Source organism: Heterodontus francisci, chromosome 7 (assembly GCF_036365525.1).
Source record: "Heterodontus francisci isolate sHetFra1 chromosome 7, sHetFra1.hap1, whole genome shotgun sequence".
NCBI classification, from domain to species: Eukaryota; Metazoa; Chordata; class Chondrichthyes; order Heterodontiformes; family Heterodontidae; genus Heterodontus; species Heterodontus francisci.
In genome coordinates this window covers 12610884-12637455 of record NC_090377.1, presented here as the reverse complement: position 1 = coordinate 12637455, position 26572 = coordinate 12610884, and the positions used below count along the sequence as shown (strand labels likewise).

Genomic DNA, 26572 nt, shown 5'->3' with positions numbered 1-26572 from the left:
GACATGATGGGCTGAATGGCCTCCTTCTGTGTAGTAAACAGCTGTCTAATTAAAACTCAAGCTGCTCATTTGCTGGCTTACGAAACATTTAAAGTGGAATATATTATCCTTTATCCTAACACAGGGATCTGCAACCTGCAGCTCCCTAATCTTGTTTAGATTTTTTTATTTTAGAGATACAGCACTGAAACAGGCCCTTCGGCCCACCGAGTCTGTGCCGACCAACAACCACCCATTTATTCTAACCCTGCAGTAATCCCATATTCCCTATCACCTACCTACGCAAGGAGCAATTTACAAAGGCCAATTTACCTATCAACCTGCAAATCTTTGGCTGTGGGAGGAAACCGGAGCACCCGGCGAAAACCCACGCAGTCACAGGGAGAACTTGCAAACTCCGCACAGGCAGTACCCAGAATTGAACCCGGGTCCCTGGAGCTGTGAGGCTGCGGTGCTAACCACTGTGCCACCCTGTGCCACCCCTATATTTGATGGAACCCATTTTGATGGTAACTAAATGACTTGTTTTTTTTTTAAAGAGAACTTTCATTAACATTGATATTTTCTCACAAGTACATTCAATTCATTTTTTGCAAAAAATTGTTACAATGTTGCTGAAATGTGTCACGGTCTTGTTTTTCATTATCATTGGCATTGAACAACATTGCAGCTCTTAATATAGTGTTTTTGACTAAATTTGAAAGAATGTTCTTATTAAGCTTGCCATAACACTTCTCTTTTGGAATAGTTACCAGTGATGTCTAGGACACAAGGAAGCTGCTGGCTCTCTTTTTTTTTTAAATGGAAGGTGTTAAGATTTATAAAGGGAGTGGGGCGCTCAACGATTGCCAACATTCCCAAAGGGAACCCGACACAGAAGTTTGAAAAAAAAAATCAATTGATCACGGAAAGACACAGCTGAACGGTTTATGGGATTCAATTATCCAAACCAATTTAACTCTAATGGCTGCTCCCCAGACAGACACAGACTTTGCCTCCCCCACAAAAATCACAAGTGATCCCACCTATCTCACCAGGGCAGATTGCTCAAGCTGAACCAAAACAGGTTCAAATCCACATCTTTAAACTGAAGCAAAACTAAACTTCCTCTTCCAACTTCAACTGATATTCAGGGTCACACTATTTTCCGCCCACTCACCATTTTAATGTCCTTTTGTTCTTTTTCCCTCTAAGGTGACTGAAGTAAGAGGTGAGACTGGAGAAGGACCAACCAGCTTAGTCTGGGAAAAATAAGAAACAAGACAGAGGGAGAAACAACAGCAAACAGCTGTCCTGGGACCCTAATTATACAGCTGTTTACATTATAGGATGGGGATTGGTTAAAAAATAAATAAATGATTGCAATCAAGAAAATTACAAACTGCTGCAACTGCACACCTTCCAAATGAGGTGCCACTTCTAAAAAAAAAACCCAGCTTTTAAAAAATGTACATGCAGTCTTCTCGCTTAGCTTACTAATGTATATACAACAGAATAAAGTGTTTTGTATATAGTCACTCTTAGGACATGGGTGCCAGATAAGGTCAGCATTTATTGTGCACCCTAAGTTGCCCTGATGTTGTGATTTGGTACAGTTGGTTGGCTTGCTAGATCACTTCAGAGGGAAGTACATTGGTGTGGGAATGGAATCACATCGAGGTAAGGATAGCAGGTTCCTTCTCCATAAGATATCAATGGTGGGGAGGCGGTGGCGTAGTGGTATTATCACAGGACTAGTAATCCAGAGACCCAGGGTGGAATTAAAAGCTAGTCTAATGATGGCCATGAAACCATTGTTGTAAAAACCCAAATACAAAGTCAATAAAAAGGAATGAAACTGGACGGACCACCCGGCATCGACCGAGGCACCGGAAACGACAACGGCAAACCCAGCCCTGTCGACCCTGCAAAGTCCTCCTTACTAACATCTGGGGGCTTGTGCCAAAGTTGGGAGAGCTGTCCCACAGACCAGTCAAGCAACAGTCTGCCTTAGTCATTCCCACGGAATCATACCTTACAGACAATGGTCCAGACACTGCAATCATTATCCCTGGGTATGTCCTGTCCCACTGGCAGGACAGACCCAGCAGAGGTGGTGGCACAGTGGTCTACAGTAGGGAGGGAGTTTCCCTGGGAGTCCTCAACATCGACTCCAGATCCCATGAAGTCTCATGGCATCAGGTCAAACATGGGCAAAGTAACCTCCTACTGATTACCACCTACCGCCCTCCCTCAGCTGATGAGTCAGTACTCCGCCATGTTGAACATCACTTGGAGGAAGCACTGAGGGTGGCAAGGGCACAAAATGTACTCTGGGTGGGGGACTTCAATGTCCATCACCAAGAGTGGCTCGGTAGCACCACTACTGACCGAGTCCTAAAGGACATACTGCCAGACTGGGTCTGCGGCAGGCGGTGGGGAAGCCAACATGAGGGAAAAACATACTTGACCTTCTCCTCACCAATCTGCCTGCCGCAGATGCTTCTGTCCATGACTGTATTGGTAGGAGTGACCACCACACAGTCCTTGTGGAGACAAAGTCCCACCTTCACATTGAGGATACCGTCCATCGTGTTGTGTGGCACTATCACCGTGCTAAATGGGATAGATTTCAAACAGATCTAGCAATGCAAAACTGGGCATCCATGAGGCGCTGTGGGCCATCAGCAGCAGCAGAATTGTACTCAAACACAATCTGTAACCTCATGGCCCGGCATATCCCCCACTCTACCATTACCATCAAGCCAGGAGACCAACCCTGGTTCAATGAAGAGTGCAGGAGGGCATGCCAGGAGCAGCACCAGGCATACCTCAAAACGAGGTGTCAACCTGGTGAAGCTACAACACAGGACTATCTGCGTGCCAAACTGCAGAAGCAGCAGGCGATAGACAGAGCTAAGCGACCAACGGATCAGATCTAAGCTCTGCAGTCCTGCCACATCCAGCCGTGAATGGTGGTGGACAATTAAACAACTAACTGGGGGAGGTGGCTCCACAAATATCCCCATCCTCAATGATGGGGGAGCCCAGCACATCAGTGCGAAAGATAAGGCTGAAGCATTTGCAACAATCTTCAGCCAGAAGTGCCGAGTTGATGATCCATCTCGGCCCCCTCCTGAAGTCCCCAGCATTACAGATGCCAGACTTCAGCCAATTCGATTCACTCCGCATGATATCAAGAAACGACTGAAGGCACTGGATACTGCAAAAGCTATGGGTCCTGACAATATTCCGGCAATAGTACTGAAGACCTGTGCTCCAGAACTTGCCGTGCCCCTAGCCAAGCTGTTCCAGTGTAGCTTGCCGTGCCCCTAGCCAAGCTGTTCCAGTGTAGCTATGACACTGGCATCTACCCGGCAATGTGGAAAATTGCCCAGGTATGTCCTGTACACAAAAAGCAGGACGAGTCCGACCCGGCCAATTACCGCCCCATCAGTGTACTCTCAATCATCAGTAAAGTGATGGAAGGTGTCATCAAGTGGCACTTGCTTGAGAATAACCTGTTCAGTGATGCTCAGTTTGGGTTCCACCAGGGCCACTCAGCTCCTGACCTCATTACAGCCTTGGTTCAAACATGGACAAAAGAGCTGAATTCAAAAGGTGAGGTGAGAGTGACTGCCCTTGACATCAAAGCAGCATTTGACTAGTATGACATCAAAGAGCCCTAGCAAAACTGAGGTCAATGGGAATCAGGGGGAAAACACTCTGCTGGTTGGAGTCATACCTAGCTCAAAAAAAGATAGCTGTGGTTTTTGGAGGTCAATCATCTCAGCTCCAGGACATCACTGCAGGAGTTCCTTAGGGTAGTGTCCTCGGCCCAACCATCTTCAGCTGCTCCATCAATGACCTTCCTTCAATCATAAGGTCAGAAGTGAGGATATTCGCTGATGATTGCACAATGTTCAGCACCATTCGTGACTCCTCACATACTGAAGCAGTCTGGGTAAAAATGCAGCAAGACCTGAACAATATCCAGGCTTGGGCTGATAATCGGCAAGTAACATTTGCGCCACACAAGTGCCAGGCAATGACCATCTCCAACAAGAGAGAATCTAACCATCTCCCCTTGACATTCAATGGCATTGACATTGCTGAATTCCCCCACTATCAACATCCTAGGGGTTACCATTGACCAGAAACTGAACTGGAGTAGCCATATAAATACCGTGGCTACAAGAGCAGGTCAGAGGCTAGGAATCCTGTGGCGAGTAACTCACCTCCTGACTCCCCAAAGCCTGTCCACCACCTACAAGGCACAAGTCAGGAGTATAATGGAATACTCTCCACTTGCCTGGATGGGTGCAGCACCTACAACACTCAAGAAGTTCGACACCATCCAGGACAAAGCAGCACGCTTGATTGGCACTCCATCTACAAACATTCACTCCCTCCACCACCGACGCACAGTGGCAGTAGTGTGTACCATCTACAAGATGCACTGCAGCAATGCACAAAGGCTCCTTGGGTACAGAGGGACATAGATAGGCTGCAGAGCTGGGCTGAAAGATGGCAAATGGAGTTTAATGCAGAAAAGTGCGAGGTGATTCACTTTGGAAGGAGTAACAGGAATGCAGAATACTGGGCTAATGGGAAGATTCTTGGTAGTGTAGATGAACAGAGAGATCTTGGTGTCCAGGTGCATAAATCCCTGAAGGTTTCTACCCAGGTTAATAGGGCTGTTAAGAAGGCATATGGTGTGTTAGCTTTTATTAGTAGGGGGATCGAGTTTCGGAGCCACGATGTCATGCTGCAGCTGTACAAAACTCTGGTGAGACCGCACCTGGAGTATTGCGTGCAGTTCTGGTCACCGCATTATAGGAAGGATGTGGAAGCTATGGAAAGGGTGCAGAGGAGATTTACTAGGATGTTGCCTGGTATGGAGGGAAGGTCTTACGAGGAAAGGCTGAGGGACTTGAGGTTGTTTTCGTTGGAGAAAAGGAGGAGGTGAGGTGACTTAATAGAGACATATAAGATAATCAGAGGGTTAGATATGGTGGATAGTGAGAGTCTTTTTCCTCGGATGGTGATGGCAAACATGAGGGGACATAGCTTTAAGTTGAGGGGTGATAGATATAGGACAGATGTCAGAGGTAGTTTCTTTACTCAGAGTAGTAGGGGCGTGGAACGCCCTGCCTGCAACAGTAGTAGACTTGCCAACTTTAAGGGCATTTAAGTGGTCATTGGATAGACATATGGATGAAAATGGAATAGTGTAGGTCAGATGGTTTCACAGGTCAGCGCAACATCGAGGGCCGAAGGGCCTGTACTGCGCTGTAATGTTCTAATTCTAATTCCTTAGACAGCACCTTCCAAACCCGCGACCTCTACCACCTAGAAAGACAAGGGCAGCAGATTCATGGAAACACCACCACCTGCAAGAACCCGCCCAAGTCACACACCAATATAATAAAAGCAAAATACTTCGGATGCTGGAAATCTGAAATAAAAACAAGAAATGCTGGAACCACTCAGCAGGTCTGGCAGCATCTGTGGAAAGAGAAGCAGAGTTAACGTTTCGGGTCAGTGACCCTTCTTCGGAACTGACAAATATTAAAAATGTCACAGGTTATAAGCAAGTGAGGTGGGGGTGGGGCAAGAGATAACAAAGGAGAAGGTGTAGATTGGACAAGGCCACATAGCTGACCAAAAGGTCACGGAGCAAAGGCAAGCAATATGTTAATGGTGTGTTGAAAGACAAAGCATTAGTACAGAATAGGTGTTAATGGACTGAATATTGAACAGCAGCAAGTGCAAACATGAAAAAAAAACAGTGGGTAAGCAAAGTGAACAAACTAAGATGAAATGAAATAAATGCAAAAAAAGGTTATAAAAAATGTAAAAAAGTAAAAAAGAAAAAACAACTACAAATGAAAGTAAAATCGGGGGCTGTCATGCTCTGAAATTATTGAACTCAATGTTCAGTCCGGCAGGCTGTAGTGTGCCTAATCGGTAGATGAGATGCTGTTCCTCGAGTTTGCGTTGATGTTCACTGGAACACTGCAGCAATCCCAGGACAGAGATGTGAGCATGAGAGCAGGGGGGAGTATTGAAATGGCAAGCAACCGGAAGCTCAGGGTCCTGCTTGCGGACTGAGCGGAGATGTTCCGCAAGGCGGTCACCCAGTCTGCGCTTGGTCTCCCCAATGTAGAGGAGACACACCATCCTGACTTGGAACTATATCGCTGTTCCTTCACTGTCGCTGGGTCAAAATCCTGGAACTCCCTTCCTAACAGCACTGTGGGTGTACCTACCCCAAATGGACTGCAGCAGTTCAAGAAGGCAGCTCACCACTACCTTCTCAAGGGCAATTAGGGATGGGCAATAAATGCTGGCCTAGCCAGTGACGCCCACATCCCATGAATGAATTTTTAAAAAAACTTGTCAGGCTTTTAGGAACAGAGGAAGCCCCTTGAGCTAGTCGGTCATTCAATGAGATGATGGTTGATCTGCGATCTAACTCTAACTTTGTCCATATCCCTTAATATCTTCGGATAATAAAATTCTAGCAATCTCAGATTTAAAATTAACAATTGATCCAGCATCAACTGCCATTTGTGAAAGAGAGTTCCAAACTTCTCTGTGTAGAAGTGTTTTCTAACTTCGCTCCTGAAAGGTCTGGCTCTAATTTTTAAACTATATTTACAGTCCTAGACTCCCCAACCAACAGAAATAATTTCTCTCTATCTACCTTCACTGTGGGGAGGGAATTGGGGGTCAGTTAGCTCAGCTGGCTACACTGCTAGAGTGTAATGCAGAAAGATACCAACAGTTTGTGTTCAATCCCCATACTGGATGTGGTAGTTCTTGGAATGATGCCCCTTAAGCATGACATTATCAACTGTCTCTCTCTGATGGTGAGAGATGCCTATAGACATTTATGGCCCACATATAAAAGTTGCTTTGGATAAGTACACAGTCAGTGAAAACTCAAGGATAATGGCCAGAAAAAGTCCCCGAACCAGCAATATTTCAGCAAAGCAAACAGGTCAAAAAAGAATCCTTGTAGGTCTATCTCTGATAAGAGTAACACAACCACCTCACCCTCCAGAGGACTGACCGACACAACGTTCCTACAACTGCTCTGGGCAACAGCATGGTCATTCATGATAAATCATTGACATTTTATGTTAACATTATCTGTTTTGCAACAACAACTTGCCTTTATATAACACCTTTAATGTAGTAAAACATCCCAAGGTGCTTCAGAGGACGGCTATCAAATAAAATTTGATACTAAGCCATATAAGGAGATATTGGGACCAAATGTTTGGTCAGAAATGTAGGTTTTAAGGAGAATCTTAAAGGAGGAGAGAGGGGTAGAGAAGACAAATGCACAGTGTCAATGGCTACCACTGTCACAGCCAGAGACTGCTCCGTGTGCAACTTCGAGGCTAGCTGAGAAGGGAGATCCTCACAGTGGAACACACTGGGTACTAGTGGGCAGAAGACATGCTGGGTGGAAGAGACACCACAGGCACTGGGGGTGAGGACAAGGTCACATACTAGTTCAGCTGCAGAGGAGTCAGATGAGGACCTCGCAGGCCCAAGCTTCAGAAGGCGGCTGATGGGTGTAACAAACCAAATGCTTGATGTAATGGAGGGCCTGCCTGAAGGCTTGCGGGTTGTATCTAGGGGCAAGGAGGAGTCCACCTCCATCTTGGTCTGTGGCTGAATGCAGAGCCTGAAACCCATCACTACCGGAGAGGCTGGTGACTTCCAGCCAGCAACCTGTGGAATCAACATCATGCAGTGTCAGATAATTCAGGTTGCAGCTTCTACTGCAGTTATTGCAACTTGCACGGAATGGGAAACTGCTGCATTGGAGGCTCAGGCAGCTTCCATAGTGGCTCCTGGCTCCTTGATTGAAAGGGAGCTTGCAGAGTGTCTCTGATGCCCACAGATCTGTCCTCCACTAGATCACTGACTGAACAAGTGCTCCGAGGTGGCGGTATGGGATTCAAGGAGCAGGAACTTACCTACAGGGATCTCTCTGGATCTCAGCATTGCTAATCCCTCGCCTGCCATTCCACCAATGTCGCGGCCTGTCAGCCAGGCCGCTGTTGCCCATACTAAGATGGTGCAGTCTGAGGTGGAGACCCCACAGCCCACAACCTCTCGAGGGCATCTTCAGCTTCCCAGCAGCATCCACCTCATATGCTGCTGCCAATTGGCTTGCACTTCATAGGACCACGAGATTACACAAGAGCAGGTATAGGATAGCCACTAAGGACATGCACCAGGGTGAATAGTTTAATATTTTTAAGTAATATTGGTTCTATCGTGTCTACATTTTAAAAATTCTTTCACAGACCAGCATTTATTGCCCATCCCTGCTGCCCCCTGAGAAGGCTTGAATACTACTGAGTGGCTTTGCTAGGCTATTTCAGAGGGCAGTTAAGTGTTAACCACATTGCTGTGGGTCTGGAATCACATATAGGCCAGACCAGATAAGGATATTAGTGAACTGATGAGTTTTTACAACAATCCAGTTGTTTCAAGAGTCACCATTATAGTTACTTGCTTTTTATTCCAGGTTTTCTTTTTATTAGCTGAATTTAAATTCCCCAACTGCCATGCTGGGATTTGAACTCATCACTTGATCATTAGTCCTGGCCTCTAGATTATTAGTCCGGTCAGGAGACGCCCTGCAGTACTCGACTGAGAAAGTCTCCAGATTCGTGCTGACTTGCATTCTCTACAATCTGGTGATCATGAGAGACCAGCAATTGTGCCAGAGCGCTTTTGAAGAGTGCTGCAGCACCCCCAGTTTTGACAGATGATGCATTGCGTGCCGGGAGTCCGCTGGTGGAGGATGTCTCTCAAAAGTGCTCTTCAATTAGATGGTACCAAATCTCCCTCCCGGGTGCAGCAGCCTGACTATCTGGAAACCACTGGTGCTCCCCTGGTTCCCCTCCTTCAACGGCTCCTGAGTTTGATCCTCTGGCACAATTGCTGGTCTCTCATGGTCACCAGATTGTAGAGTAAGTCAGCATGAATCTCGAGACCTTCTCAGTCGAGTACTGCAGGGCATCTCCTGACCAGTCAAGGCATCTAAACCTCTGCTTGAAGATCTCAATGGTCTACTTAATGATATTCCTGGTGGCTGAGTGACTCTCATTGTACAAGTACTCAGCTGATGTCTTCAGCTTTCTCAGGAGAGTCATGAGCCATGGCATCAGAGGGTATTTCTTGACACCCAGTAGCCAGTCGTGCACATTGTGTTGGTGCTCAAAGATCTGTGGGATGGATCACTGTCTCATTAAAAACGCATCATGGCAGCTCCCTGGATTCATCTGCATAATGTGGTGCCTGTGGCCGCACATGATCTGTACATCGAAGGAACGGAATCCCTTCCTATTCCTGAACACCTCCAAGTTTAAATGAGAGGCTTGGATGGCCACTTGTGTACAATCAATGGCTCCTCTGACCATGGGGAATCGCACAGTCCTATCGAATCCTAGTGCTTTCTGCCGCTGGTCTTCTCCAGTAGGAAATGATATATAATCATTCCTCAGAACACATAGAGCCTAAGTGACCTTCTTTATACAGAAATGCACAAAAGATTATATGATGTGACTTATATCACCTGTGGAAACCTGCTATATCCCAGGATCATAAAATTTTGATGCACTTGTACACGAGTCTTCCTGCTTTCATTTTGGAATTATGCTGCTCTCTAAAAAAAAAAAGAGTTTTTGAGCAAAGCTATTTGAGCTATCCACACTTTGAACCCAATACATTGTGATGTACCAGATTCAGGAATGCAAAGGGGCAGGGGCATGCTGTGATTGCTGCACCTCTGCAAACCTTATCCAGAATTTCTTAGCAAAAGAGAGGACATTTAACAAGATTAGGGAACAGGGATGGAAATACAGGTACAACCAATTGCTGAGAGAGCCCGGTGTCAATTCAATGCCTAGAGCACTCCACCAGCTGATAAAACAAGGAACGTGGGTGTTCATCAAGTTATAGATAGGAAAACCTCAGTTTTCTCGCATTCACATCCCTTCACGGCCTCAACCCTCTCTATAACTTCATCCAGCTCTACAGCATTCAGTTATCTGCACTCCTCCAATTCTGGCCTCTTGCTCATCCCCAATCAGTGGCCTAGGTGGGCTAAATGGCCTATTTCTATGTTGTAACTTCAATCGATGTATTTCTTCTCCAGTGGCAGTCTCATTCTAGAGAGAGTTTTCTCCCAACTCCATGGCTCAGAATTGTGACTGCAGCTTCTAAACACAGTTGCTAGCAGTGTTGTGACAGAGGGGTAGGTGTGGGAGTTGGGAAATATAAATCTGACTTACCCCAACCTGGTCTCACCTCTATCTTTGGAGGCAAAAGGAAGCAAATGAGTAACACAGATAAGGCTATGCACATCATTCCTGCCAAATGAGGTGGCATTGTTGGGAGGGATTAGCCCACTCGCAAAAAAACCTTCTGGAAGTCAAAGTCAGGGACCTGCAGTGATTGGCAGGTTGTAGTGGCTCCTCCTGGACTCCTTCAGCCCCATTTCCTTCATTCCATTGAGAAGGACCATCAACGGATAAAATGGAAGTTTTCTTTGAGCTCATATACAACCTTGACCTGCTGTATAATTTTAGTGCAATCAATCTAGACCAGGGATTTCGCAAGTCTGTAGGGCAGGTACTTGACTTGATTTATTTGCTCACTGGACTGGAATTAATTAGAAACAAAAGGAAGATTTACAGCACAAAAGGAGGCGATTCAGCCCATCAGGTCTATGCTAGCAATGACTAAGGAGCTGCCATTACTTGGGGTGGGGGTGGTAGCAGTGTCTGGAGTAAAAGGATGGGCGCTGTGTTACTGGGTGGCGCTGGGCGGCACAGTGGCGCAGTGGTTAGCACCACAGCCTCACAGCTCCAGCGACCCGGGTTCCATTCTGGGTACTACCTGTGCGGAGGTTGCAAGTTCTCCCTGTGTCTGCGTGGGCTTTCTCCAGGTGCTCCGGTTTCCTCCCACATGCCCAAGACTTGCAGGTTGGTAGGTAAATTGGCCATTATAAATTGCCCCGAGTAGAGGTAGGTGGTAGGGAAATATAGGGACAGGTGGGGATGTGGTAGGAATATGGGATTAGTGTAGGATTAGTATAAATGGGTGGTTGATGGTCGGCACAGACTCGGTGGGCCGAAGGGCCTGTTTCAGTGCTGTATCTCTAAACTAAACTAAAGGCATTGAGCACTGGTAAGAGTGCATTTTGTGTACTGTATTCAGTTCTGGAAGGACATAGATCTTGAGGGGATGCTGTGCACTTTCCCCAGATTGATACTAGGGCTAAAAAAGGTTAAATTATAATGACAGTTTGTGTTGACTAGGCTTGTATTCCCTGGAGTTTAGAACCAGACCATTCAGGGGGTGTGTAAGAAACACTTCAGAAAGGGTAGTGGAAATCTGGAAATCCATCCACCCACCTCAAAAAGTGTTTTTAAGCCACAGGTCATTTGGAAAGGTACATCTCCTCCCTCCACATTTATCAACTTGGTGTAGTTACCTCCAATAATTCTAAATGTAATTATCTGAAGGAAAATAATTACAAGGCTACAGGGAAAAGTGTGGGGCATGGTATTAAATCAGGAGATTAGAGAAGCATGTAGCATGGGTAATACAGTAATCATGGGTGATTTCAATCTACATATAGACTGGGTAAAACTACTGAGCACTAATGCTGCGGAGGATGAGTTCCTGGAATGTGTTAGGGATGGTTTTCAAAAGCATTATGTTGAGGAATCGACTAGACAACAGGCTATTTTAGATTTAGTATTATGTAATGAGAAAGGGCTAATTAATAATCTTGTAAAAGAACCTTTAGGGATGAGTGACCATCATATGATGGAAATTTACAGTATGTTTGAAAGTAAGGTAGCTCAATCTGAAACCAGGGTGTTAAATTTGAACAAAGGAAATTATGAAGGTATGAGGCGCAAATTGGCTGAGGTGGATTGGGAAAATACATTAAAAGGTATGACTGTACATAGGCAATGGATAGTCTTTAAAGAAATATTACATAGTTTACAGCAACTGTACATTCCTTCAAGGCACAAAAACCCCCAAAAGTAAAGGCAGACAACCGTGGATAACAACGGAAGTTAAGAATTGTACAAGATTAAAAGAAAAGGCATATAAAGCTGCCAGAAGTAGTAGTAAACATGAAGATTGGGAGGATTTTAGGATACACCAAAGAGTGAGGAATTGGAGAAATTAATGGGCTGAAGGTTGATAAGTCCCCAGGACCTGATATTCTACATCCCAAAGTGTTGAAAGAGGTAACTATGGAGATGAAAACAAGAAATGCTGGAAATACTCAATAGGTCTGGCAGCATCTGTGAAGAGAGAAACAGAGTTAACGTTTCAATTTAGTTCTGATGAAGGGTCACTGACTTGAAGCGTTAACTCTGCTTCTCTCTCCATAAATGCTGCCAGACCTACGGAGTATTTCTAGCATTTCTTGCTTTTATTTCAGATTTCCAGCATCTGCAGTATTTTACTTTTAATATAACTATGGAGATAGTGGATGCATCGGTGATCTTCTAAAATTGTATAGATTCTGGAATGGTGCCTGCAGATTGGAAGGTCGCAAACATCACCCACAAGTTAAGGGAGGGAGAGAAAAAAAAACAGGGACCTACAGACCTGTTAGCCTTACATCAGTAGTACGGAAAGTGCTATAATTTATTCTAAAGGATGTGATAAATGGACACTTGGATAACAATGATCTGATTGGGCATAGTCAACATGGATTTATGAATGGGAATCATGTTTGACAGAGACATAGGAGGGATAGGCTATTCCGCCCATCAGGCCTGCTCCGCCATTCAATACGATCATGGCTGATCATTCATTTCATTTCAATACATGCGCACACAATCCCCATATTGCATTTGTTTTTAGAAATCTGTCAATCCCTGCTTTAAACATACTCAATGATTGAGCATCCACAGCTCTCTGGGGTAGAGAATTCCAAAGATTCACATCCCTAAGTAAAGAAATTTCTCCTCATCTTGGTCCTAAGTGGCTTCCCCCTTATTTTGAAATTGCGTCCCCTGGTTCTAGACTCCCCAATCAGGGGAAACATCTTACCTGCATCTACCCAGTCTATCCCTCTAAGTATTTTGTAGGTTTCAATGAGAACACCTTTCATTCTTTGCCAAAAAGACATCCTGCCTATCACACAAATGAGTAATGTGATATATGAATTTCAATGTCAGTGTGATGCTAGGTATTTAGGCCGTACATCCCAAAGACTGGCGGCTCATATCAAACAACACGTCCCTTCTGCTGTTTGCAACGTGTAAGGTACAGGTTGTACCAAAGCAGCTCGTACTTGCAAAATTCAAAAGTGTCCAATGTTAGATGCAATTCCGTGATTGGACAACATTTACTAAATAATCCACAGTGTGTCAAGAATTACGCTAGCAACCAATTTAAGATAGTCAGTCAGGCGCGCAGTGTGTCACATTTGCCATACTGAAAGCTACATATATTAATACATAGGGTCCTGTTCTTTGCAGACAGAAAGAACATGTACAAACATTGCACCTGTTTCAGCTGAACAAAATAAGTGACAGCCATTCGCTGGTTCATTCCTCAGGGCAATGCCTTGACCAGAGTCAAGCTGCCTGGTTTAAATTTCAAACAAAGCCTGGCAGTTAACTACCAGTCACCATAAACTGGTATATTCTCCTCCAGAGTTCACTTTCCAACCAATCAGCACTCTCTTCTCATGCAGTACAAGTTGTTATTTTCCCTTTATTGTTTATTCTTGTGGATTGTCTTGATGAGTGCAAGATGAAAAGCTTCGACAACATGTCTCTAATTTCAGCAATACTCAGGCTCTGTACTATTAGATGACTATTTAGAAATTTATTTATTCAGAGGGTGGTGAATCTTTGGGATTCTCTACCGAGAGGGCTGTGGAAGCTCAGCCATTGAGCATGTTTAAACGTTTAAAAGCAGAGATTGACAGATTTCTAAATACCAATGACTTAAAGGGATATGAGAATATGTGGGGAAAAAGACATTGAAGGGGATGATCAGCCATGATCATAGAGAATGGCGAAGCAGTCTCGATGGGCTGAATGGCCTGCTCCAATGTTCCTAAAGGCAGGGGAGTGATTCTATGTCAACTTGTCCACACTGCACCCGAAAAGAGACACAATTCCAAGTTAGAGTGAGATTCTCTTCCAAGACATGCAAGTCAATATATAGGAAGGACAGGTCCAAGAAACATTTGACCACAATAGATTCAAGCAAAGTATTTATTGCTGAATTGGACATTTTTTATCATTTTAAGTTTACATCAAATGGGTGGAACATAGATCTGTTCGACAGTTGGATGGAATTCAGAATTCCTCATCATCATCAACTTCATCTGCTACACTTTCAGTTCCAACCTCTTCATAATCTTTCTCCAAGGCTGCCATGTCTTCACGGGCCTCCGAGAACTCCCCTTCCTCCATCCCCTCACCCACATACCAATGCACAAAGGCACGCTTGGCGTACATCAGATCAAACTTGTGATTAAGGCGAGACCAGGCTTCAGCGATAGCTGTGGTGTTGCTCAGCATACACACAGCACGCTGCACCTTGGCCAGGTCCCCACCAGGCACCACAGTGGGAGGCTGGTAGTTGATGCCAACCTTGAAACCAGTTGGGCACCAGTCAACAAACTGAATGGTACGTTTGGTCTTGATGGTGGCAATGGCAGCATTGACATCTTTTGGCACCACGTCACCCCGATACAGTAAGCAACAAGCCATGTATTTACCACGGCGAGGGTCACACTTGACCATCTGATTGCCTGGCTCAAAGCAAGAGTTGGTGATCTCGGCCACTGACAATTGCTCGTGGTAAACTCTCTCAGCTGAGATCACAGGAGCGTACGTCACCAGAGGGAAATGGATACGAGGATATGGCACCAAGTTTGTTTGGAATTCTGCCAAGTCTACATTCAATGCTCCATCAAAACGGAGAGATGCTGTGATTGACGACACAATTTGGCCAATCAGCCTGTTTAGGTTGACATAGCCTGGACTCTCAACGCCCAGATTCTTCTGGCAGATGTCATAGATGGCTTCATTGTCTACCATGAAAGCACAATCCGTATGTTCCAGTGTGGTGTGAGTGGTCAGAATGGAATTGTAGGGTTCGACCACAGCTGTAGAGATCCTTGGAGCCGGGTAGATGGAAAATTCCAGTTTGGACTTCTTGCCGTAGTCGAGAGAGAGACGTTCCATCAACAGGGAGGTGAATCCGGAACCAGTGCCACCTCCAAAGCTATGAAACACCAGGAAGCCTTGAAGTCCTGTGCACTGGTCACTCTGGGAAGATGAAAACCAAAAGTTACTCCCAAACATAAAAACATCACCTCCATTATCTAGATTATCTGATTTTTTACCTCCTCTTAACTATGTGGGTTTCATCCTAGGGGTTACGCTAAACTTCACCAAGGATTCATCATTCATACCTCATCCTTGAATTTAAATGGGATTTCTACAGGCCACTGTTGACTTACACATCCTACAGGGAATGACACAAATCCCCAGGCATTTCCTCTCACACCAGGAATATGGAAGTTGGTTCCAATACTTGGTGGAAGTCACAATCAACGATTAGAGGGCGATCATTTAGCCCATCGCACTTATATCAGTTATTAGTCCACTCTGACCAGGAATCAATCTGGTCTGTATCACTGTCTAGCTTAGATACCCTAGCATTATAACCACAAACCAACTGCTTGCAAAGCATCATGGCTGGCTGCAGTGGTTGATGGGGGGGTGGGGGCAGGAAAAAAGTGCTTTGGATGTGATTTGTGACCAAGGAAGAAAGATATAAATATTTAAAAAGGTAGCCCATGCTACAAGGAGTCAATGACCAGTGCCTGATGCACCCCCTCAACGTGCATTGGGTCAGTAGAATGCAGAGCAGTTATAGGTTAAATTGCACATCTGTGTTGTGTCAAAGCTAGATAAAAACTTGATTTATGCAGCACCTTTAACAATTAAAATATCCCAGGAGACATTATCATATAAATTTGACACCAAGCCCCATAAGGAGATGGTAGAAAGCTTGGCCAAAGAGGTAGGTTTTAAGGAAGGTCTCGAAGAGGTGGAAAGTTTTAATGGAGGGAATTCCAGAAGTCAGTACCTAGGCAGCTGAAGATAGGGTGCCAAAAGTATGATCAGGGACATACAAGAGGCCAGAATTCAGCAAAGTGGTGATTGGAGGGTTGTATGGCTGGAGTTTAGAGATAGGGAGGAGTAAGACCAGGCCAACAAGGGACTTAAACGCAATTAAAAGAGAGAGTTTTTAAACCGTGCCCACGCAATGCTGGAAATATTCAGCAGGTCCAGGAGCATCCGTGGCGTGAAACAGAGTTAATGTTCCTGATAGAGAAATAGTAAGAAGGTTGTATTGGAGAAATTAATGTGGCTGACGGTCGATAGGTCCCCAGGACCTGATATTCCACATCCCAGAGAGTTGAAAAAGGTAGCTATGGAGATAGTGGATGCATTGGTGATCATCTTCCAAAATTCTATAGATTCTGGAGTGGCTCCTGCAGATTGGAAGTTCGCAAATGTCACCCCACTATTTAAGGGGTGGAGAGAAAACAGGGAACTACAGACTTGTTAGCCTTAGATCAGTCATTGGGAAAATGCTAGAATCTATTCTAAAGGTTGAGATAAATGGACACTTGGATAATAATCTGATTATGCATAGTCAACATGGATTTATGAATGAGAAATCATGTTTGATGAACCTGTTGAAGTTTTTTGAGGACGTTACTAACAAAATTGATAAAAGGGGAGACAGTGGACATGGTATACTTGGATTTTCAAAAGGCCTTTGATAAAGACCCTTACAGGAGGTTGGTTAGCAAAATTAAAGCGCATGGGACAGGAGGCAATATATTGGCATGGATTAAGGATTGGTTAACAGGCAGAAAACAGACAGTAGGCATTCTCACATTGGCAGGCTATGACTAGGGGGGTACCACAGGGAAGAGTGTTTGGGGCCCAGCTGTTCACAATATATATCAATGACTTGAACGTGGGGACCAAATGTAGAATTTCCAAGTTCGCAGATGACACAAAACTCGGTGGGAATGTGTTTTGTAAGGAAGATGCAAAGTGGCTTCAAGGGAATTTGGAAAGACTTAGTGAGTGAGCAAGAATGTGGTAGATGGAATATAATGTGGAAAAATGTGTAAGGAAGGAGGAATAGATATGCAGAGTATTTCTTAAATGGCAAGAGATTAGAAAGTGTAGATGTACAAAAGGGACCTGGGTGTCCTGGTCAATAAGTCACTGAAAGCTAACATGCAGGTGCAGCAAGCAATTAAGAAGGCTAATGGTATGTTAGCCTTTATTGTAAGAGGATTTGAGTACAGGAGTAGCGAACTCTTGCTTCAATTGTATAGAACCTTGGTTAGACCGTGCCTGGAGTACTGTGTGCAGTTCTGGTCCCCTTATCTTAGGAAGGATATTATTGAAATAGAGGGAGTTCAACCATAGTTCATTAGACTTCTTCCCGGGATGGCAGGACTGTTCTATGAAGAGAGATTGGGGAAACTGGGCCTGTATTCTCTAGAGTTTTGATGAATGAGAGGTGATCTCATTGAAACCTACAAAATACTTAAAAGGGATAGACAGGGTAGATGCAGCTAAGATGTTTCCCCTGGTTGGGGAGTCTAGAACCTGGGGACACAATTTCAAAATAAGGGGGAAGCCACTTAGGGCAGAGATGAGGAGAAATTTCTTTACTCGGAGGGTTGTGAATCTTTGGAATTCTCTACCCCAGAGGGCTGTGGAAGCTCAGTCATTGAGTATGTTTAAAGCAGAGATTGACAGATTTCTAAATACAAATGACATAAGGGCATATGGGGATAGTGTGGGAAAAAGGCATTGAAGTGGATGATCAGCCATGATCATCTTGAATGGCAGAGCAGGCTCGATGGGCTGAATGGCCCACTCCTGTTCCTATCCCAACACCAAACAATGGTTGACAGGACCCTCAACTATGTCCATTCCATTTCTCGCACTTCTGCTCTCATGGCTTCCCTTCCCTCGTAAACCCATGATAGGGTTCTCCTCATCCTCACCTCCCACCCCACCAGCCTCCACATTCAACCAATCATTCTCTGCCACCTCCAAACACATCTACCCCTCCTAACATTGCAAAAGGCCCATTCACTCTAACCCCCTGGTCCACTCTTTAATCACTCCCTTCCCAGGTAAACACAGCATATGCAATGCCTTGCCCCATATAAAATCAAATTTACAGCACAGAACAGGTCATTCAGCCCATTGTTTCCACACTGGCCAATAAGTAGCCATCTAGCCTAATCCCACTTTCCAACTCTTGGTCCAAAGCCTTGCAGGTTGTGATACTTCAAGTGCATATCCAAGTACTTTACATATTGAGGGTTTCTGTCTCTACCGCCTTTTCAGGCAATAAGTTCCAGATCTCCCCCAACCTCTAGGTGAAAACATTTCTTTGAATTCACTCTAAACCTCCTACCCCTTACCCTAAATCCAAGCCCCCTGGTTATGAAACCCTCAACCAAGGGGAATAGGGCCTTCCTATCCACTCTATCTAGACCTCTGTTTTATACAATTCAATTAGATCTCCCCTCAGCCACCTCTGTTCCAAAGAAAACAATCCTAGTCCATCCAATCTTTCCTCCCAATTAAAATTCTCTAGTCCAAGCAACACCCTGTTAGATCTCCTCTGTACCCCCTCTAGTTTAATGGAATCTTTCCTATAATAGTGACCAGAACTGCATGCAGTACCCTAGCTGTGGCATAACTAGTGTTTTATACAGTTCCAGCATAGCCTCCCAGTTCTTACATTGTATGCCTTGGCTAATAAAGGAAGTATCTCATATGCCTTCTTAAGCAACTGATTTACTTGTCCTTCAGGGATCTGTGGACATGCACTCCAATGTCCCGCTTTTCCTCTATATTTTCCAGTATTCTACCATTTGTGTATTCAGTTGCCTTGTTAGCCTTCCCCAATTACAATACCTTACACTGCTCCAGATTGAACTCCATTTGACACTGTTGTGCCCACCTGACCAGTCCATTGAGATCTTCCTGCAGTGTACAGCTTTCTTCATTATTGTTTCCAAATCATGCCCCCCTCCGTTTAAGTTTAAATCATGGAGAGATTACACAAATTAGGCCTGTTTTCATTAGAATTTAGAAGGTTAAGGGGGTGATCTGATCGAAGTCTTCAAGATATTAACAGGAAAAGACAGGCTAGAGAAAGATAAACTATTTCCACTGGTTGGAGATTCTAAAAACTAGGGAGTATAGTCTAAAAATTAGGACCAGACCCTTCAGGAGAGATGTTAGGAAGCACTTCTTCACGCAAAGGGTGGTAGAGGTTTGGAACTCTCTCCCACAAACAGCAGTTGAAGCTAGAACAGTTGTTAATTTTAAATCTGAGATAGATAGATTTTTGTTAAGCAAAAATATTAAAGGGATATGGGCCAAAGGCAGGTATATGGAGTTAGGCCGCAGATCAGCCATGACCTCATTGAATGGCGGGACAGGCTCGAGGGGCTGAATGGCCTACTCCTGTTCCTATCTTCCTATGTTCTTATGTTCCTATGATATATGTCACCAAAAGCAAGGGACCTAGTACTGAGCCCTGCTAAGCCCCATTGGAAACAGCCTTCCAGTCACAAAAACAAACACATTAGAGGCTTCCTGCCTGAGCCACTTTGCCTTGGATCCCATTGGCTTTTACTTTAGTGACCAGTCCGCCACATGGGACCTTATCAAAAGTCTTGCTACAATCCATATAGACTACATCAAATGTACTCCACGTCATCACCCTCCTGGTTACCTCCTCAAAAAATATTCAATTATGTAAGTCACAACAATCTTCCTTTAAATCAAAGACAGTCAGCACACGTTTATAATTGGTGTCATTTTAAATCAAAATTTACACGGTCCCTCAATAAATTTTTCCATCAAGGTTAGGCGGACTGGTCTGTAATTACTCAGTCTATCCTATTCTCCCTTTTTAAATAACGGTACAACGTTAACTGTTCCATTCATTGGATATGGGCATCGCTGGCAAGGCCAACATTTATTGTCCATCCCCAATTGTCTTGAGAAGGTGGTGGTGAGCTGCCCTATTGAACCGTGGTGGGGTAGGTAGATCCACAGTGCTGTTCGGGAGGGACTTACAGGCTTTTGACCCAGGGCCAAATGAAGAGACAGTGATACAGTTCCAAATCAGGATGTTTGTGACTTGGATGGGAACTTGCAGATGGAGGCTTTCCCCATGCATCTACTGCCCATTTTCTTCTAGGGCACAGAGGTCACAGGTTTAGAAGGTGCTGTCGAAGGAGACTTGGCGAGTTCATGGAGTGCATCTTGTAGATGGTACACACTGCTGCCACTGTGTCCCAGTGGTGGAGGGATTGAATGGTAGATGGGGTGCTGATCGGCTGCTTGGGCCTGGATGGGGGTCAGGCTTGTGTTGTGGAGCTGCACCCATCCAGGCAAGTGGAGAGTATTCCATCACACTCCTGACTTGTGTTTTGTAGATGATGGATAAGCTTTGGAGAGTCAGGCAAGTTACTGACCTCAGAATTCCCAGCCTCTGATCTAATTCTGTAGGCATAGTATTCATGGCTGGTCCAGTTAAGATTCTGGTGTATCCCCAGGATGTCGATAGTGGGGGAAATCAACAATGGTTGTGCTGCTGAATGTCAAGGAGATAGTTAGATTCTCCCTTGTTGGAGATGGGTGTTGCCTGGTACTTGTGTGGCCCGAATGTTACTTACCATTTATCAGCCCATGCCTCAATGTTGTCCAGGTCTTGCTGCATGGAGGCATGGATTGCTTCAGTCTTTGAGGAGTCGCGAATGGTACTGAACATGGTGCAACCAGTGAACATCCCCAATTCTGGTGTTATACTGGAGGGAAAGTCATTGATGAAACAGCTGAAGATGGTTGGGCCTAGGACACTGCCCTGAAGAACTCCTGCAGTGATGTCCTGGGACCAAGATGTTTGGCCACCCAACAACCACAACATCTTCCTTTGTGCTAGGTATGAATCCAACCAGCAGAGAGAGTTCCCCCACCCCCCACCCCCAATTCCCATTGATTCATTTTGTAGGGCTCCTTGATGCCATACTCAGTCAAAAGCTGCCTTGCTGTCAAGGGCAGTCACTCTCCTCACCTCTGGTATTCACCTCTTGTCCATGTTTGGACCAAGGCTGTAATGAGGTCTGGAGCAGAGTGGTTCTCACAGAACCCAAAGTGAGCATCGGTGTGCAGGTTGTTGCTGAGTAAGTGCCACTTGATAGTACTGTTGACAACACCTTCCATCACTTTGCTGATGATTGAGAGTGGACCGATGGGGTGGTAATTGGATTTGTTCTGTTCTGTGCACAGGACATACCTGGACAATTTTCCACGTTGCCAGGTAGATGCCAGTGTTGTAGCTGTACTGGATCAGCTTGGCTAGGGGAATGGCCAATTCTGGAGCACAAGTCATCAGTACTATTGCCTGAGTGTTGTCAGGGCCCTTAGCCTTTGCTGTATCCAGTGCCTTCAGCCAATTCTTTATCGTATGGAGTGATTTGAAATGGCTGAAGACTGGCATCTGTGGGACTTCATTGTCCATCAAACAAGAGTGGATTGTGGGAACCTCTGGAGGAGGCAGAGATGCATTATCCACTTGCCACTCTGGTTGAAGATGGTTGCAAATGCTTCGGCCTCGTCTTTTTCACTGACATGCTAGATTTTGCCATCATTGAGGATGGGGATGTTTGTGGAGCCTTCCCCTCCTGTTAGTTGTTTAATTGTCCACCACCCTTCATGACTGGATGTAGCAAGACTACAGTATTTTGATATAATCCATTGGTGTGGGATCACTTATCTCTATGACATGCTTCTTCTGCTGTTTAGCATGCATGTCGTTCCGCGTTATAGCTTCACCAGGCTGGCACCTCATTTTTAGGTATGCCTGGTGCTCCTCCTAGCATGCTCTCCAGCACTCCTCATCAAACCAGGGTTGATCTGCTGGCTTGATAGTAATGGTTGGTTGAATGATATGCTCGGTCATGAGGTTACAGATTGTGGTTTAATACAATTCTGCTGCTGCTGATGGACCACAGAGCCTCATGGACATCCAGTTTTGAGTTGCTAGATTTGTTCTGAATCAATCAGATTTAGCACAGTGGTAGTGCCACACAACAGGATAGGCAACATCCTCAGTGTGAAGTTGGGACATGGTCTAAACAGGATGGAAGTCACTCCTACCAATACGGTCATGGACAGGTGCATCGATAACAGGTAGGTTGGAGAGGGCAAGGTCAGATGGGTTTTTCCCTCATGTTGGTTCCCTCACTGCCTGCCACAGACCCAGTCTGGCAGATATGTTCTTCAGGACTCAGCCAGCTTGGTCAGTCACGGTGCTACTGAGCTACTCTGTAATGGACATTGAAGTCCCCTACCCAGGGTACCTTGTGCTTTTGTTACCTTCAGTCCAAGGGGTGTTCAACATGGAGGAGTACTGATTCATCAGCTGAGGGAGGGCAATTGGTGGTAATCAGCAGGAGGTTTCCTTGCCCATATTTGACCTGATGCCATGAGACTTCATGGGGTCTGATGTCGATGTTGAGGATTCCCAGGGCTGCTCCTTCCTGACTGCATACCACTGCACTGCCCCCTCTGGTGGTCTGTCCTGCCAGTGGGACATGGATGGTGATGGAGGAGTCTGGGACAATGCCTGCAAGGTATTATTCCATGAGTATAACTCTGTCCGGCTGTTGCTTGACTAGTCTATGGGACAGCTCTCCCAATCTTGGCACAAGTCCCCTGATGTCAGTAAGGGAGGACTTTGCAGGGTTGACTGGGCTGGGTATGCCTTTGTTGATGCCTGGTGGGTCCGTCTGGTTTTATTCGTATTCAACTTTCTGTAGCGGTTTGATACAACAGTGACTTGCTCGGCCAGTTCAGAGGGCAGTTAAGAGTCAACTACATTGCTGTGGGCCTGGAGTCACATGTAGACCAGACAAGAATGTAGACTTCCTTCCTTGCAGAACATTTGCGCACATGATGAGTTTTTAAAAATGACAATCTGTAGATTCATGGTCGTTGTTAGTGACAACCAGCTTTTTATTCCAGAGTTAATTAAATTGAAATTCTACCAGCTGCCATGGTGAGATTTAAAAATGTGTCTCCACAGCAATAGGCCAGGCCTCTGGATTTTACTAGTCCAGTAACATTACCACTATGCTACCATTTCCATTTACCTAGTCTCTTCCCACCATCCAGGGCCCCAAACACATCATTCTCCATGCAGATGAACCAGCAAATGACATCTTTCAATTTAGGAGATTGTATTCGCTGTTTACAATGTGGTTCCCTGCACATTGAAGCCAAACACAGACTGGCTATTCACTTTGCCGAACACTGCCATTGTGTCCACAAGCTTGATCCCAAGTTTTTCGTCACCTGTCATGGTTAATTCTCCTTCCCACTCCCATGCTGACCGCTCTGTCCTCAGCATCCAACACTGTTCCAATAAGCTGAACAGAAGCTCGAGGAACAGCTCCTCATCTTTTGCTTTGGGACTTTACATTCAGCTATTCAGACTCACGGAGTTCAACAATTTCATGTCATAACCACTGTTCCATTTTTCACCACCACCCCCACCCCAATACAGCAGTTGTTGGTAATAGCTCTGCTATCACTGTCTCCTTCTGTCCTGCACCACCATCTCATGAAGAGAGCAAAGAGAGACTGGATAGGCTAGGGTTGTTTTCCTTAGAGCAGAGAAAGCTGAGGGGGGACCTGATTGAGGTGTACAAAATTATGAGGGGCATTGCTAGGAAAGATAGGAAGAAACTTTTTCCCTTAGCGGAGGTGTCAATAACCAGGGGGCATAGATTTAAGGTAAGGGGCAGGAGGTTTAGAGGGGAGTCGAGGAAAATACTTTCCACACAGAGGGTGGTTGGAATCTGGAACACACTGCCTGAAGGGGTGGTAGAGGCAGGAACCCTCAACATTCAAGAAGTATTTAGATGAGCACTTGAAACACCATTGCATATAAGGCTACAGGCAAAGTGCTGGGAAATGAGATTAAAATAGATAGGCTTGATGGCCAGCATGGACACAAAGGGCCGAAGGGCCTGTTTCTGTGCTGTAAAACTGACCATCTCCTTTTGTCATTTAATCTCTCCTGCCTTCCACCCCATCACAGACCTTCCCTTTGGTTCTTTCTTCCTTTCCCTTGCCTCTATATTTGCTTAAAACCCATTACACCTGTTACTTCTTCCAGTTCTGGTGAAAAGAATATCAGACTGAAACTTTAACTTTGCTTCTCTCTACACAGATACTGCCTGACCTGCTGAGCATTTCCAGTACTCGGTTTTTAAATGACATGTGACATTAGGCAAAGAAGGTTACTGAATAATGATCAAGTAAATTGCAATGTCATTTTATAATATCCAATCACTCTTCTCAATGCAAGACTCGAACTCAATATTCATACCAATTTGCAAATTCTGTCCAACACGGAGTCAATCAGCTCCTTGCCGATGGTATAGTGCCCACGGGCATAGTTGTTGGCAGCATCTTCTTTCCCGGTGATGAGCTGCTCAGGGTGAAACAGCTGGCGATAGGTACCAGTGCGGATCTCATCTGTTTAAAGAAGACAGGGGGCAACAAGCTATCAAGACATACTAGTTTATAATGCAGTTCAATAGTCTAGTAACTTTGTTGCATTGCAATTGAATGAAGTGTTCATCATGCACAGGCTGAAATCCGTGTTCACGGACATGGAAGTCGAGGTATACTAGAGTTCTGAGCTCAATTCTTTGAAAAAAAAAATGTCCATGACTGGTCTTTAATCTCAATGCACCACAGGTACACGAGGAGGCCATTCAGCCCCTCCAGCTTGTCTCGCCATTCAATTAGATCAATTGACCCACCTCTGCTATATATTCCTGAATACTCTTGCCTAACAAAAATTTAGCAATCTCAGTTTTGAAATTTACTATTGACCCCAACCTCAACAGGTCTTTTTTTTTTTTGCAAAAGAGTTGCAGATTTTCACTACCCTTTGTGTGAAGAAATGCTTCCTGACATCACCCCAAATAGCCTAGCTCTAATTTCTAAAGTTCTGCCCCCTTGTTCTGGACTCCTCTGCCATAGTAAATATGGTTTCTCTCTATCTACTCTATCAACTCCTTTCATCATAAACCACTTGATTAGATCACCCTAAAATCTCCTATCCTCAAGGAAATCCAAGCATAGTGTACACAAACTATCTTTGTAATGTAATCTATTTAGCCCAGATATTATTTCTTGAATCTGCACTCCAAGGCCAATATGTGGGCAGTGGTAGAAATGGATTTAATGGTTAGGAATTTAATTAACTCCCTGCTATGGTTAGGATAAAAAAAAAATTTTTTTAAAGAAGTAACACTAGGAAAATATTTGAAGGCAGATAATAATTGTTCAGGGAGCAGAGATTTCATTCAAGATGTAGGACTACCACAACACGTCTTAAAATCAGGAGCCCTTCTAAAATATCAAGATACAAATTATTAATTGGAGTGTCTCGATTACCAATCACAGATGGTTCCAAGTCCACAAAGACTACTCTAGGCACATGGTTCCCAGCTTCCGTCTCACAGAAGAAGGTGTCGAAGGAGTCATCTGCCTCTCCAATACTTCTGTCGTCAGGTCTATGCCCATTAGGCTGGATACCATGCTCCAAGCAGTACAGCTCCCAACAGGCATTGCCCATCTGGACACCAGCCTGGCCAACATGGATGGAGATACATTCACGCTGTAAAAGAAGTAGTGTATGTTTAGAAGGGATTTTGAGGAGTTAGCACAGAATGCTTATACAGTCAACCTTATTGCATAGAATTTATAATGCAAACAGGCTATTCAACTCAACTAGTCAATATTCCACATGAGCCTTCTCCCACCCTGCTTCATGTAACCCCATCACATATTCTTCTATTCATTTCTCCTTCATGTACTTATCTACTTTCCTCTTCAGTGCATCTATTGGCTTCAACCAGCTAGCACATTCTGCATTCTAACCTAACCACTCTCTAGATTAAAGAAGTTTCTCTGAATTCCCTATTGGATCCATTACTGGAAACTCAATGTTCAAGGATATACGACGTTCTGGTAGAACAGGCAGAAAGGAAAAGGAAGTGGGGTAGCTTTGTTATTAAATGGAAGGGATCAGTGCAGTTGTGAGTAATGATATAGGTGTAATAGATTAGGATGTAGACTCAGTTTGGGTGGAAATAAGGAATAGCAAGGGAAAGAAATCATGGGTGTGAGCGGTCTATCGGACCCCGAGGAGTTGCCTCGCTGTAGGACAAAAAATATCAGGAAATAATGGAGGCATGTAAGAAGAACACTGCAATAATCATGGGTGATTTTTATCTGCATATAGACTGGATGAATCAAATTGGCAAGGGTAGCATGGAAGATGAATTTGTAGAGTGCATCAGGGATTGTTTCTTAGAACAATACGTTGCAGAACCTACCCAGGAATAGGCTAT

General features: G+C 44.7%; 1 protein-coding gene across 1 annotated transcript; it reads right to left on the bottom strand.

Annotated features, from left to right (window-relative positions):
* Positions 1-14357: 14357 nt before the first annotated feature.
* LOC137371669 (tubulin alpha-1D chain-like) lies at positions 14358-25809 on the bottom strand. The gene is made up of 3 exons (XM_068034466.1): positions 25614-25809; positions 24535-24683; positions 14358-15335 (listed from the first exon to the last, which is right to left on the bottom strand). The coding sequence occupies exons 1-3, from the start codon at positions 25792-25794 to the stop codon at positions 14358-14360; spliced, it is 1308 nt and encodes a 435-aa protein (XP_067890567.1). The 5' UTR covers positions 25795-25809.
* Positions 25810-26572: the final 763 nt, after the last annotated feature.